Genomic DNA, 16,387 nt, shown 5'->3' on the forward strand with positions numbered 1-16,387 from the left:
CTGGCTTTAGCTTTTCAACAAATGCTTCCTGTGAATTTGTATTTATGACATGGACTTAAAACTAAATTCGTTTAACAGTAGTAGAAGTGCAGTAGCAAAAAGAAAAAAGCTGTAATGAGAGTGTAATAGTAAGAAAAATATTAAATAACTTGTTGCTGGAGTTGATGAGTCTGCTTAACGTGGAAAAAAATAGTGAACAAAACACAATTTTTATCTGGATGTGTGACACATCTAAATTACATTTATAATTATTTTTTTTATTTGCTCTCTTCTAACTTAACCCTTCTGAAAGTACAGTAGTTAGTCCTCAAACCCAAATGGTAATACAGTATTTATTTGTTCAAGTTAAAACATATTATAATTACATATTAACTAAATCAACTTAGCATTGCTGCCCTGCGATTGGCTGGCAACCGGTTCAGGGTGTCACCCGCCTACTGCCCGATGGCTGCTGGGATAGTCTCCAGCACACCCGTGACCCCCGTGGGGACAAGCGGTACAGAAAATGGATAGATGGAACTTGGCATTGCTGTATCCAAAATAAATTGATATCAATTGCTGTATTCATACTAGCAAGCATACTAAATTGTTACTGTCGTATCCAATCAAGTGTTAAAACATGTTAAAGTAAATCAACTGTCATCGTTGTATTCAAACAATTAATACAAATTATTATTCAAACTTCTAGTTTGCTGTATTCAAATAATATGTTATATTGGTCAAATTTCTGTTTTCCTTTGTTCAAACTATGTTACACTGGTCAAATCTAAGTTTTTCTTTTGTTTCTCACTTTTCTTTTCATGCTATATGATGGTTCCACTATAGTCATTTAGATTGTGTGTGTGGCAGTAAAACCTTGGTTGTAATCGGGGCAGGACTAGATAAGCAGAATTGCTTCCTCCCCCTTCCCTTTTCGACAAGTAACGTCAAAAAAATGTGAAATCAATCTGTAATAAGTGTGTTGTTTATGTACTTGCCGAAATAAACAAATCAAGTAACGTTACTGTACATATTCAATGTTGAGCAAAGTCAGGGGGCAGGGCACCACAGGGTACTTTCTTTAATTCAACATTCATATGCACAAAAGTATCTATTGAATTATTGAATATAATGTAATTACATTCAAAACAAATAGATAAAAAGTAGTTTGGAAGATTGAAAACATTTAACAAGGTATAGCAGATGAAGCAAAAATATCAGCTCGCAGGTTACTGAAAAGCCAAATACATTGTATGGCAGCTACTAAAAGTCCTAGATTGAGCCACAGTTATATACTGGATGTGTTTTTTTTTTCCGAATAACAATAATTCTTCAGTAAGCTCTAAATTAGTATTATCATTATAACTTTGTTGTCACTTACACTATTGGATTTGTTTGCTCATGTAGTGCTGAGATACTATAATCTATGGAGCTGGTATAAAACTAAAAGTAGAATGCAGTGTTTATCAGCCTCCACATATTTCAACATTAAAAAAAAAAATCATGATTTTCCGTCACGGCACACTAATGTTTCATGGAAAATACAGGAACAATATTCAGCTTGGATTTAATAATTTTCAATAATAAAATACAAGAAAAATGGCAATCGACTATATTTATTTCCTCAAAAACGTCACTTTGATTGGCACCACGTTTCATGAGCACCTATGTCCACTTGAAATGAAATGCCCTTTTACAGACAGAGGCCACCTTTTTTGTTCTTTCAAAGAAAAGAAACAGAATGGTAGCCTGACCAATTAATTGGCCGACCGATTATATCAGCCAATGTTACCCTTTTCAAAAAATTATAATTGGTCAGCGTTTTGCCAATTAAACACCAATGTTACTTTTTCAAGAAACAGTAAATGCTATTCCGTACATTTGGGCATGACGTCAAGGATGTGAATGGCTGACAAAACGTCATTCGGTGTGAATTGCATCCTTCTCCATCTTCTCATATGCTCATTTGGGTGTGATAGCTACAGTATATGCCTACTTTGGTTAGGACTTAATGCTTAGACTGCATTATTAGTTTGTGCTATTATTATTATTATATTATTATATATTGCATTGAAACAAAACTAACTTATTACCTCAATTTTAAAACTAATGTTGGGACACTCTCTATATTTTGTGTTTTGACAAAAACAACAAAAATAGTCAGACAGCTTTGTGACACTTCATCCAAGTTTCAAACCTTGCCCTTGGAAGGTTTTCTCTCCTCCTCCTCCTCCTCCTCCTCCTCCTCCTCCTCCTCCTCCTCCTCAACATGTGTATGATCATCATGATCTTTCAAATGTTCTCTCACCCGAAGCCTGCCTTGTCACACGGAGTAAACCTCTAGATCCTCCTCATTACAAGCAACAGATCACAGCTGTCACAGCTTGCAGACTGTGAAAAAAAATACCTGTCGCTCAAGTATTTGAGCGTATGCTTTGTTTGCAGTGCTTCAGTTGTTCTGAACCAAAACACATCAACATCAGTGTTTTGCCAAAGAGGAATCTTTTGATACACAATAACCAAAGCAGCTAGTATAACTCTACTGCAAACCCAGGTTAACACACTTGGTAGACAACACACCTCAAGGCTGTTTCACACAAAGAAAGAACCTCCCCGTCAGGGAATCGAACCCTGGTCTTCCGCGTGACAGGCAGAGATACTATCCACTATACTAACGAGGAATGGCCTACTGGTCATTGGGTGTGAGTGCCAAGTAGCATCCTAACCTTTGTAAAGGCAGAGGTTTCCATAGTGTAGTGGTTATCATATTTGACTAACACGCCGTTCGAAACCGGATAGCACAAGGTACTTCCTATTGTAACATAATAACGCTGTAATACACTGCACGGTGCTGGTTGGAACTAAACGTGTGTGTCTGAATAGAGCAGGGGTGTGAAACTCATTTTTTTGGGGGGCCGCATTGTAGTCATAGCTTCTTTCGGAGGGCTATTATGACTGTCAACCCAAATAAATGTATGAGGGCCTCATATTATATATACAGTAAAAGCTACAAAACAAACTGAAAAATAACTCGTTTTCAAATCAGACGAGTAAAAACTGGTCGAATATTTTAAAAAAGATACATTAAAAGTGAAGACAATTTGCAATTCTAGTAATGACACATGAATTTGATGCACAATTTGTCTTCGCGGGCCACTTAAAATGATGTGGTGGGCTGTATCTGGCCCCCGGGCCTTGAGTTTGACACCCGTGGAGTTAAGCAACAACTTGGGTTTTCCTCACTCTGGGCACCATTTCTGTTACAAATATAGGTAATTAATGACCAAATTATTTAAATACTTAATTATACTACTACTAGGGGCACCATCTTGGGCTGTTGCACTCGTGAGCCATCATGTCCAATGTTTTGATGGCCCTGCCAGAACCGGCACTATCCCTGTATATTCATGATATGCTACAATAAGTATATTATAATGAGTGTTTCACATTGGTGTCTCTCTCTGGCTGCAAAAATTACATATGACATGCTCAACTCTTCTTATATTTTATCAAGAAATTTTCAGTGATGTTTATGGACACCTCTTGATATATGTCCTTGTGTGTGTATATGGATACATGCATCAATATAGAGTTTTTACTGAAGAGGTAGTCCTACGATGGTCTCTATGTTAAAGCCCCAATAGTAGAATGACACATGGGGCTTGTATCATAGCTGCATGTCTGATGTCAAAACTGCTGAAGAATTCAAAATATTATAATGGACGGCACCAAACACTAGCTGTTGTATTTCTCTGGCCTCTGCAACTCGCTGCCAAGAAGAAGCATACAAGCTAACCCATCCAGCGTTTGCCTTGAGCACTATTTATCATTATAATTATTTTGCAACACCGTGTGCAATAACTAACCCAGATTTGACTGTTGGCCATAATGCAATGTGAGATTCTACTTAAGGCAAGCGATAAATAATTGAATATCTAATTTTTTATTTATTTTTCTATATTTCTTTCTCCACATGCCCAACACTTAATTTTCATTTTGAATACATAATATGCTTTGTGAGCATGCATGTAAATAAAATATTTCTTGATTAAATGTTTATTACACTACAGTACCACTCTCAAAATCTACACATTATGCTCGAAAAAAATCTTGCAATAGAACCCAAACTTCTCAGTAACTGCTTTACTCACTAGTAATCGAGAATCTTTTCTGAGGCCCTGCATAAATGGTATTAATCACGACCATAAAATGTTTGGCAAAAAAAATACGTTTGTCAAGAAAAAAATATATATATGCCAGCCTAATACAACTGCTACCAAACTTCTGTACTTTAGATCCAGTATGAATACTATGAGAGTGAATTCTAGTAAGATCTCAATTATCCTTAAAATGCCTTCTCTTCAGCACTCCTGGCTAGTGCTTGTGGCTTGAGTGACACACAGGGGTCACCTCCCAGAGTGCTTGACTTCCTCCATATTGTAGAAGAGATGCTCCTCTGCAGGTTGTATGTGATTGAGTGTATATATTCTATGAGTTGCACGAGACTCCAAGAGTGGGCTGAGTTGCTCGAGCACAAGCTCGTCAACGCAGTAGGTGGATGGAGGGCACGCAGAGGGAGGAAAAGCATGGGCAGAAATACTCAAGGACAATGTGGAGTAATTTAACAGAAAGGCAAGGGTGGAAGATGAGCCTGCTGGGCACTCACCTTTGCTAACTTCATGCTGAGTTCACAGGCAAAGTTACTAGATTAAGTGAAGACATCAATATTGATAAGTGCATTTCTGGCAAAGAAAAACTGCAGATATTCTGTTTGTATTTTTGGCCATCATTACCGCTGTGCCACTTAGACGGAGAAATATCACGGCCCACTTGCTCTCAGTTTTCTCATTTGCTTTCCACCGTGCCGACTGTGGTGCTTGAGTGGTATCTGAGGTGAGCGGTGAATTTCGACACAATTTGAAACAAATAGCACAAGTATGTCATTTGCGGTGGCAGAGACGCAAACAAGAATATTCTTTTCAAATTAGCAGTTCATCTGTGTCATAAATCATGACATTACCAGAAATGAAAATATTGCCGAGACAACAGAGGCTGCGGGCAGAATGATAGGTAGACAAGAATAACAATGAGCGAACACAGCAAGGAGAGAAAACAATCTGCAGCATTTCTGCTTATAAGGAAATAACATTGCATTGAATTCATAGACGATTAACAACTAAGTGACAATTTGTCATTTATATTCATTCGTGGCTCTAAAACGCACATTGAGTATGAATGAGAGCATTCGACTTATTGCACTTTACCTGCAAGAGTCTCTTGTTTACACTTGAAGCCACAGGAGGGACCCGGCATGATACCGAACACAACACAGCAGGTGCCTCATCTTCAAGTAATCCGCTGCTCACCTATAGCATACTGATTTTATACGTACATATATATTTACATATACAGGATATATATAAATAATAATATATAAATAATATAATTTATTAAATCCTATCATTTGTCACACCAAGGTGAGTATTGTGTGGAATGTCTGTTTGTATCCGCTTTTTGGATTTTAAGTAATTCGGGTTTTTGATGATTCCATAGTAGTCTCTTGTTTGAGTTACATTTTTGTAATAAATGCTTTTGGAGTACACACCTGGCTTGTCTTCGTGCTTCCCTGCAATTGGGTCCTCAACCCGCCCAGACCATAATATATGTGATGTGTTTTGACAAAAATAAGCTACAAAAATTTAAATTATATTTTAGATATGTGGAATTTTATGTGTGTGTGAATTTATGTGTGGTATGTGGGCAAAGAGAGATTTTTTTTATTCTTATTTTGCTAAAAATGTTTGCCTAAATCCACTCTCTCTTTTTGGCTTAAAATATTCATTAGTGTTCATGAGGCAGAAAAAAAGATTTGGAGGGGATAAAAGAGTGATTCATTGGTTTTCTTAATTTTGCAGGTGGAAGGAATTTGGCACTTATGAGCTCATTGTTTGCAGTGGTGAGTGTCTAATTGAAAGGAATACAGAAGAGACATTTTCATCTAGCGAGGCGGCAACCAAGTTGCTGAAGGATTTACACTGAGTAGCTGCGAGAGAAAACGGAAGCGAGTAATTGCATGGCTTGTGGCCCCTTGATATGATCTCTTCCTGACACGTGTACATCGTCTATTTATACACAGAGCACGAGCATGAAACAGTTCTTTTTAACACTTCTCACTCTCGCTGATAACAACTAGTGGATGATGACGAATCGAAAGGGAATCCAGGTCAGAGTATCAGAGGGCTTGGCTCCCAATTGGCATTACGTATTTTTACAGTATGGAGTTCTGTCACCCTTGTGTCAGCCCTTCAATTCAGCAAACACAAAGCTAAGATGTTTTAACTGGAACCTCAATTGATTTTTCTCCTCTTTGTGTGTCCATCTTCCTCTGTCTTTCTCACTTAGGTTCAGTGTCTCTCAGTGTATTCCTGGTGTCTTTGGCATTCCTAGTATGTGCCCTTTGGCTGGTGGCTCTATGTGGCGTCTGCACATGGTGTCAGCGTAAACTGGTAAGTAACTAAGTATACTTCTCTAATCCATCAGCTGCTGTGTCAGTTAACCATTCCAATCCAAGAGCATACATAACATTAATAATGGGACAATTGTTTAAACATTTTTGAAATGCCAACACAAATTCTGGGTTTCCACATATCTGGATCATTTCAGAGAACGTAATTTTCCAGATGCTGCATAATAATGATAAATGCCAGAGACATGGACATATTTTAAGTAAATGTGCAATAGATAGCCAACTTTTTTCAGCACTTAAAAATCAGCAATTATTGTAAAATAAATCAAACTCACACACACTCCATGCAGGGTACACAAAAGTGTGAGCATTTTTCCTCTCTTACAAAGTCAGTCTCTTCCACTAACACATCCAATTCCATCACTTCAAACTTCATTTTACGCTTACAGTGCTCTTCCAAATGTTCCATGGTGAAAACCATCAAGGCTAAACCCTCTTATAAATAAGGCAGTTTTCACCACTTTTTGTCTCGTCGTCAACATCAGGCACAATCTGAAATCTGCTAGCGTGACGAAAACATGCAATTTGGCACCTGCTATTTGGAATCCTTGCAAAAGATCACAGTCTTAGTAAATCACGCGCAACAGCGCACACAATCTGTTCGAGAGATCACACAATTTAAAGCTCACTATTTGAGATCTTAGTAATTCATACCCTGTGGCACTTCTGTCCCTTTTTATTGATGTTGATGCTTCGAATACAAATAACATATGCTTTAACCAGCATGCTTTCTTTATTGAAAATATTGGCATTCATCATTTACCACTGCTGACAGGTTTAAGCTAAATTGAAAGTCTGAGTTTATGTGTAGCCCCAGAAACTTGAAGATGGGCACCATATTTCCTGCTCACTAAACCCACAATGAGTTGTTGTGTCTGTGATTTTAAAGACTACCGTATTTTCCGCACTATAAGGCGCACCTAAAAACCTTCAATTTTCTCAAAAGCCGACAGTGCGCCTTATAATCAGGTGCGCCTTATATATGGACCAATATTAGGCCACTACAGCAGGCGTGTCTAAAGTCCGGCCCACGGGCCAATAGTTTATATCTTATATATAGACAAAGTTTTAAAATGGGACATTCATTGAAGGTATGCCTTATAATCCGATGCGCCTTATATAAGGACAACGTTTTTAAATGGGCCATGCATTAAAGGTGCGCCTTATAATCCGGTGCGCCTTATAGTGTGGAAAATACGGTAAATTGTTATCCACACACCACCCCACCAAACTATGACCTCATCCCTTGTATGCTGTCTAATCTCCATCAGAGATGACACCAATTAACGTGGTGGTTTTCAAATTTAATGACGGCATTGTCTGGTGTCATGTGTGTACTGCATATACGGGAGAGGACTTAGCGGGCACACTTGTGGAAAGTTGGTTTTGAGACTGACTGCTGTGTCTCGACATCGTTAATCCAGCATCCAGTGGTGAAGTCGAATATCTGTCTGGGGAGTGTTGTATTAAAGGGCGAGTTCAAGTACACTAAGAGCAGCCGAGCAGAAGAAAAATGAACAAGAATACAATGTACAGCACAATGATGGAATAATAATAATAATAACAATCCCTCCTTATCGTGGTGGAGGGGTTTGCTTGTCCTAATGATCCTAGGAGCCAAGTTGTCTGGGGCTTTATGCCCCTGGCTGGGTCACCTATGGCAAAGGGTTCTAGGTGAAGGGCCAGACAAAGCACGGCTCATATACACCTTATGATAATAAATAAAAATAGAGACCGTACTCCCTTCTTTTTCTTATTTATTGGTCAGTAGGAAAGTTTAAAAAGTACAGCATGACATCAGTATTATATATACGTAGAACTGAAAGCAGATGGCTTTAATGACAAACACATTCAACATTTTGCAGCCTGCCATGTTCTAGTCCGCAACATTTGGCCATTGAAAGTAAACTGCACTCATGTGGGCAGTCACGCTTTTTGCTTTCTCCATTCTGTGACCTTGGACAGAATGTGTTCAGTGAGTGTTTACTTCATGTTGTTCATGCAGAGTACAAGGCACCGGAGCCAAAGAAAGGTTTGCATATTTGTCCCTGACAGCAAGCACAATCGGAAACTTTACTGCGCTCTGTAATCAGGGCTTTGTGGGCCACGAGCTTTGTGTGTCGTGGCTGCTTGCCTCAAGCCTCCAGCACCATACTAATGATTCATATGCTAATAAGAATCGCTCGGAGCAATCGGCTCTGCTGTTGGAGCAAATGTGGTTCTACCTATACAGTTCGAGTTGCATCATGTCATTTTTGCTTTGTCTGGTGGTTTGAACCGGGGACACAAATAGTCTAAATACTGCTGTAAAATGCCAGACTTCATCATACTGTTTTAGTTTTGCACTGATTTGGAGTAATTTTGACAATTTGGAACGGCTGCACATTATTTGAATATCATAAGATGTGCTTCTAAAGTCACAAAACCTTGGGATTCAAATTGCTATCATATATAATGGGAGACGTCATATATATATATAAAGAAGGGTGTGTATATATATATATATATATATATATATATATATATATATATATATATATATATATATATACACACCCTTCTTTTGTAATAAGTGTATAGATACTAATGATAAAAAAGGTGACCCAGTTCATACGTTATAGCTTAAGACTCAACAAGGGTTGTGTGAGAAACTGACAGTCAGAGGAACAATATAGAATTGAAGTCAAGAGGACTGAAACCATTCAGTGTCACCATCCAATATGTGTCATCATCACCTTTTATCAGCTTCACACATGTGTAGAGAAATGTCAGAAAGGTCGCATCTCCAACAATCGTCATCAGTTCATATCCATGCATCCGTTTCCTGTCCTCTCGCAGCTGACTTTGGTGAGAATCATCGCACACCTTGTCAGTTGTATATCAACAGTCACATTCTAATTAACCTGACTGCAACTTGGAGTTGTAAACCAATACTCCTCCGGTCTGAGCATTAGTTCAAATTCTGGTGTTAAATTGACAGAAATGCCTTAATCTTTTTCATGATTTATTTGCTAGATTACAACAGGTTGAAAAGAGCATTATTGCCACTGAGCACTGAAAGAATAAAGTGGAACACCAACTCAGTAGCATTGTGAGAGCAATCAACTCATAGCTCAAAATTAGGCTTTGGGTTGAGCACTTATACCAGTAAATTGTTCGCTTTGAATTTCTGTGGAAGGCAATTTGAGAATAGTTAGGGAAAGATAGCTTCTAAAATTGTTTGCTTGCCAAGCGTAGGTCAACCAGGATAGGTTTTCGCTTCCCTTACCAAAAAGATTGACCAATGTACTAAAATAAAAAATTGCTTCAGCAAATTATGAGCTTGAAAGGCTGCTCACAGTACAAAACATGGCTGTGGCTGTGCATTTTTAGTTCCACTGTAAATATAAGGCAACATATGCACCCTCTTATTCCTTAATATCAGCCATCAGTATCATTGTAAACTTATTGCTTATCTGTGCTTATCCTGCCGATCACCGTTTTTCTGTTATCATTTGTCTGTCCCCTGTATATCGAAAACGTCTGGTTTGCATTTGTCCTGTTATCTTTTGATCTCCATGTCCTTGTCAAAGTGTCACCACTTTCATTCTATCGTCTAGTCAGTGCCTCCATGATGCTAATGCAGTTCCGCCTTTGTCCTATTTTGTTTGGTATAATTACATGTTGTCTTCTCAGTTCATTTCCGCTCCAATGGTAAAATCTATAAACCCCAACAAATGGTTTTCTTCATAAGAAATCATAGATATGTACAGACATTTAATATTATCAGTTGATTTTGAAAGTGGCTTGATTTACTAAAAGATAGCACGTCTGCCTTCAAGTCCAGAAGTCTTGAGTTTCAATCACAGCACCCTGTTTGCATGTTCCCCCCGTGCATCTCCTCCATGCACTGCACCATTTGCATGTTAAGTTAATTAAAAATTCTAATTTCTACTTAGGCATGAATGTGCGTGTGGATGGTTATATTGAACACACTCTACAATAGACTGGCTGGCTCACAGTCTATGGTGTACTTTGAAATTTGCCCAAAGTTTGCTACAATTGGCTCCATGTCCATTTTTGGTTTGTCTTAAGAAATTTCCTTTCCAATCCAAATCAAGATGACATGGAAGTACTTGGAGAATATGTCGTTCGATTCCTGAAAATGCCTTGATGCATTCGACATTTAACAAAAGTAAAGCACTTAATAAACAGAAATGCATTATATTGAGTTGGGAGCGGCACAGTGGCGCACTGGTTAGCACTTTTCTTGTTTTTCGTTTTTCAAGTAATGTAATATTGCAGCAATCTATCTGTGTGTCTGTGTGTATGCCTTCTCCCTAATCTTTGCTGATGGTCTCATGCTGCCTCATGATCAGTTTCTCCTTTTGTCATTCATGTTCCTGCTACTGCTAGCTTGTCCCCGACTTGTCTATTCAGCGCCTTACTTCCACTCTTTGCCAAATTTCTGTAGTTTTGACATCCTCATTATCCCTATTAAGTAGTTGGCATTTATTTTGGTCTATGTGTGCTGTGTGCACCGTGCTTTGGGGGATTTTTGTTAGTTAGTTAGTTAGTTAGTTAGTTAGTTAGTTAGTTAGTTAGTTAGTTAGTTAGTTAGTTAGTTAGTTAGTTTGTTTGTTTGTTTGTTTGTTTGTTTGTTTGTTTGTTTGTTTGTTTGTTTGTTTGTTTGTTTGTTTGTTTGTTTGGCCCATGTACTTGAAACACAAACCTAACTCCAACAATTCCTCTTTGTATTGTCTTCTGATTATTTCATTTGTTTTCTTTATTTATCATTGTTGATAAATAATATTAATTCCACTAAAGCAGGTAATATTTTACTGGAAGAATAATAGGTACTACTTTTATGACCTGCAGTGAAAATGTTTTCTAATTATTATTATGTTTTCTGTGTAAATGACCCTAGCAATGTTTTTCACCCAATAAAACTACTCAGTGCAAACAAGTGGCCCGTTGACAGAACAGCAACTGGACATGTAGTATATCATCCAAAAGTATCCCCCCATTATCTTCTACCTTGTCTGTCCACAGGGGAAGAGAAACAAGCCCGGGGTGGAAGCTGCCAGTTCTCCAGAGTCTGTGAGAGGTCGAGGGGAAAATAAAGCCATCAAGTAGGTGACAGGAAATTTGCAGATGGGAGACACATGGAAATGATTTATGTCGGGTTTCTGAGTAAATAGCTTCCCTTTTAGCATTCTAACTGGTGCAGCAAGCCTCTATTTTTATCATGTGAATAATTGATTATATCATAGTGATATCTAAAAAATGTAACAAAAACAACTTTGTGCTCACATTTAAAAATTGGACTGCGGTTTAGATTTAATCACCTGTCTTCTCTCCTTGTTATGATGCTTGGATGTCCTATGTCTTATGTTGTTTGACTGTCTTCCAAACATTCTCTGCTTGCAGTGAGCTCGACCGAGACTTTTGGAATAACAATGACAGCAGCAATGTGCAACAGAGGTGGAGCTCCTACCCACCGAAAGAGTTCCTCTTAAACATGTCTCCCTACGCTCCCTATGGTGACCCTCGCCTCACACCCAAGTGAGTCTCAGTCAGTGTTCTTTAGGAAACAATGTGTTTTATCAGTGTGGCACTGGAAGTAAAGCGAACATGATAGTCGACTAATGTCCTTGAATCCAATTCTCTTTATGGAATAGAATACTATATATGAAAAGACCTCGGTTAGCCTGAAGAAAATAGGACAGAACATCTCAACATGCATTCATGCTGGCTGGTGTACATACTGTATTTTACCCCAAGTCTCCCATCATCCATGGTAATCCTCATGTTTTCCATTCAGGCATGTCCACAGTGTGGTGGTGTTTTGTATGCACTGCCAGCCATGCAGCTTCTGATAAAAATGTACCCTGCCTTCCCTCAATATTGCTTTGAATGAAGGATAACCCTCATGTTGGTAGAAATTACAATTGCTATGCAAATTATGCCTTTCGATTGCGCTTTCTTTCAGATAATGGTCAAAGGAAACAAGGGTTATCCATCCTATATATAATGATGTTAAAATTGCATTGTTTAAGTATGGGCAAGTCGAGAATGAACTTTTGCATACAAGACGGTAAATTTGATTATCTGGAGCGCCGCATGGCTCATTACAACTTTTAGCCCATGAAGTGTTACCATGAGGTTTTTAGCAACTCTGCCAACTGTTTAACTGGATTTATGTATATCTATTATATGTACGTATACGTCAGTGAGCGTCTGTGTTGGGTTGACTGGTAACTGTACTTCTTTTCAAAGTTTTATTTTGCATGGGGTGGTCTCCGCGCTCCCTTCGTGAGAGGTGTTGTTTTGTGTGATTATGTAGCATCTTGTCCAATCTCGCCCTTCTCACATCTTCTTCGTGTCCCTCTGTCTTTGCTCCTTACTTGTCAAATTCACACTGTCAACGCCGAGAATTTTTAATGGCTTAAGGAAACGTAAAACTCCATTGAGCCATTTCAACTCCCTATGATGGGCCATCTATAGTATGGAGTGCAACCGCCAAAGCAGAACACAATCAGATTGGACAAACAGGAAACTCCAATATCAATTTATGAAAATTGAATTAATATTCCATTGTGTACACTGTCATTAACTGTTTTAAGTAACATTGCAACTTGCATACACATACAGCATTGTTAAGCCACTGCTTAATGTAAAACAGAAATAATTTTACTCATAGCATGACTCTCAAAGTAACCAGTTAAATGCACCATATACTATAAAACAATACTTAACAAATTAATAATAAATAAATAAATACATCTGCAGTCTGTCGTAGCTTTGATGAACACATGACTTGACTGCTAGTATATAGTATTAGACAAACAATGTAAGGAATATGACAGAACTGCTACCAACGAAGTCTAATGATCTGAATTTGTCATTCCCGTTGGAAATGGTAAAACATTAAAAGTGTTAAAGCACTGAAGGTGCAGCAGTTGAATCCATTTGTTAAAGCATTTGTGGAGAAAATAACTGCAAAAAAATTGTAAAGTCCTTCAGCAACATAAAAACATGGCAGACATATTTCGTTGTGTTTTTGTTTTTTAGAGTGCAATTCCTGTGCAATTTTCATGAGAACATGGTTTATTGATACTCTTATTTTAATATTAGCCGGGATTTTAGGATGTTGACGTACGATGCATTTGGGATAAATCTGCTGGCATTTTATGACATTTAAAGTTACACAACAGAGAATACCTGCAGTCTGTTTATTCAACCCTCAATCTGTACTTGTTGTGTAAATGTTGTCACAAAGGATGCCCTGGTTAAGTCTTGTGGTATGTCTTCATTCTGTGGGAGGTCTCTGTTCTGATGTCCTGTCTCCTCCAATTTGTGGTTTGCATAACTTTAGTGAGGGGGGGACTCTTCTTTTCATGAGGTATTTTATCCGAAAATATTATGCATCAACTCATCCAATATGACCACCATTTTTTTAAATCAAGAATCATGAAGTCGACTGCAAACGACTGTTAATATTTGTTGTCCTCTTCAAACTTTGATGATGCGACCCCCATTGTGCCTGATTCCAAGTGATACAAATGAAGTTCGCCACGGGTGTTTTAGTTCATCCGAAGTGCTCGTTGTCTTGATAAATTGTCAACAATAAGAACATACAGCCATTACCAATATTTTTTTGCTAGCGTAATTGTTACTACTTTGAAGTGCCCATAGAAGAAAATAATGTGTTTTCCCAAGTAATTGTGGCTAGTCAGTAGACTTTTACTGGCCGATGAACACTTGGCTGCATTTTGCCTTGGATAACCTCAGCGCTAACACTGACAGCTCTCCAACTTTGTCCTTATGCCGTTCGTCCGTCTTTTGTCTTCGTTGGTGTCCTCTTTTGATCCTTCCCTCGTGTTTGTCCGTCTCAGTGGGGCTGTGGATAAAAGTAGGCAGGGCGGAGCTGGACCCTCGCCGGGGGCCAGTGACAGCGGGGTCGGTGCTTGCTCTGGGGCTGAGGCAGGGCCCAGTCGCAGTGACAGCATTCGAAGCATGCTGACTGGGGGCAGCAGGGCTGGACGTTGGCAGACGGTCCAGAGCCACATGCACGCAGGAGGCCTGCGTTTTAGCAAGTAAGTCCCGCATGGTGATGGTGGCGGGGTATGCAAAATGAAATTTGGGGGCAGTGGAAGCTGAGGGGCACATGACCCATTGATTCAGCTTGTGGTTCTTATGAGTTTTTCCCCAAAATGAAATTCTATTGCTCTAACCTTGGTTCATACCCGATGTTGGTTAAGCGTCTGCAGTGGGTTTAGTGCAAGGTTATAATAACCTTGCAATTTTCATTTCAAATTAGTTTTTAGTTTATTTTGGAATTTATATTCAGTTTACTTCACTTTGCAAAGCGAGTTTGTTAGTTTTTATTGGTTTTGTTTTTTTTCAAAAATGTTTAATTTAATTTTTATTTGATTTACTATTAGCTTGATTCCTTTATATAAAGAGTATTTGTAGAGTGCGAGAAAAAAAAGTCACTCAATGGGTTGTGTTACCAACACCTGTTCGAACTTTAGCCGTACAGTAATACCAAAATAAATACATTCAAAATCATTTTTAAAGCTTAGGTATGAAATTATTTGACGACGATTAAAACAAAGGACAATTTCATTCTAATTTTAGTTCATTTTAGTTAGAATTACAAATGTAAAATGTAGTTTCAGTTAGTTAGTGCTTCTTGGTTTTATTTATTGGTTCAATGTGTGTGTTTTCAGCTCATTTCCCAAACTACACTAGCATGTTCACATGATATTTCTCGGTGAAAAGAAGTTGGCTGATGTTACTTCATTTACTTACATTTTTGGTTTGTGCATCAAAATGTCAAAGCGTTTAGCGCAGTGTTAGTCTTTGCTGCAGCCGTCCTGTGTTTGTCATGAAATATTATTCTATCTTTTATTTTGAAAATTGTACTTTGTATCTTACACAGATGTCGACATACTGTAAAAGCTAAAAGATTACGATAATTGTCCATTTTTTCTTATTGTTTACTAAATTCACCAAAACATGTTCAAGTACCCAATCCCTAGTGGGAACAATGGATACCTCCAACTAATGAGTTTGTGAATTAAATTTGCATAAAGGAGAAAAGTGTTTGGAGGTAGCCAGCTGTCTTGGTTTGCGTGGGAGTGATGCTCCATTAACTGTGGGTTAAAGCCTGTGAGAGTGTAGAAAGTTAAATGCACTTTATCTCCACCAGATGATGTCAAGCCAAGTCAAACTGTTACTCTGCGGGCTCTAATTTAGTTCAGGCTGTGACAATTTCATGGCTATCAACGAAAACACTGGCTCAGAGGAAATCTTCAAAAATAGCTCATCTGCTCATCTTTTTTAATTCCAAGTCGGCCGCTGCATAAAGCAGCAGGGGCGATATTGTGTTGGGTCATTTGCACAAATCAAACTAATTTCTTCAATATGGTGAATCTAGCCTAATTCCTCTATTTATCAGGTGAAAGCAAGAACTCTTTTTTGAGAGGTGCAATTTTGGTTATCTAAAAGCCAATCTACTTGCAATCATCTCGGCTTTCTTCTGCATTTGACAACCGGTACATTCAGCAAACAAGAATTTATTGGTAAAATGTGCAGATGATCACAATGCCATTCAGTATGATTAGATTATATTTTGGAAAATGTGTTATTAAAATGATCATTCAAGCAGTCTTACTTAGGCTCATAACCCTGTGCTCTTTCGTGCTGACACTTTGGTATTTGCATTTACTCACATGGGAGCAGAAACTGCCCAGGCTTGGAGATTTTGCTTCATCACATATGCATAATGTACCTTATGAATCCCAGCGTGTGGTCACCATTATTACAACAGTTAATATTCTACGGCCAGCAATGTGAGCAATAATGACAACATGTTGAACGCTCATTTGTGCTGCA

General features: G+C 38.3%; 1 protein-coding gene and 1 non-coding gene across 4 annotated transcripts in view; one reads left to right on the forward strand and one right to left on the reverse strand.

Annotated features, from left to right (window-relative positions):
* Positions 1–16,387, forward strand: part of syt7b (synaptotagmin VIIb) — a 77,447-nt gene that overhangs the window by 35,786 nt on the left and 25,274 nt on the right. For 2 of the 3 annotated variants that reach the window (XR_007480669.2, XM_049717914.2), the window contains exons 2-5: positions 6,382–6,485; positions 11,537–11,616; positions 11,915–12,049; positions 14,383–14,583. Coding sequence is in view for 2 of the 3 variants with exons in the window: in XM_049717914.2 (XP_049573871.1) it covers positions 6,382–6,485; positions 11,537–11,616; positions 11,915–12,049; positions 14,383–14,583 (520 nt within the window). In the remaining variant the exon portion in view is untranslated. The remainder of the gene's footprint in view (positions 1–6,381; positions 6,486–11,536; positions 11,617–11,914; positions 12,050–14,382; positions 14,584–16,387) is intronic. The other variant, XM_049717915.2, reaches the window with a different exon arrangement.
* Positions 2,589–2,660, reverse strand: trnad-guc (transfer RNA aspartic acid (anticodon GUC)). The gene has a single exon. It is a non-coding gene; the product is annotated as a tRNA-Asp (tRNA).

This window comes from Syngnathus scovelli, chromosome 4, assembly GCF_024217435.2.
Source record: "Syngnathus scovelli strain Florida chromosome 4, RoL_Ssco_1.2, whole genome shotgun sequence".
Taxonomy (NCBI): domain Eukaryota; kingdom Metazoa; phylum Chordata; class Actinopteri; order Syngnathiformes; family Syngnathidae; genus Syngnathus; species Syngnathus scovelli.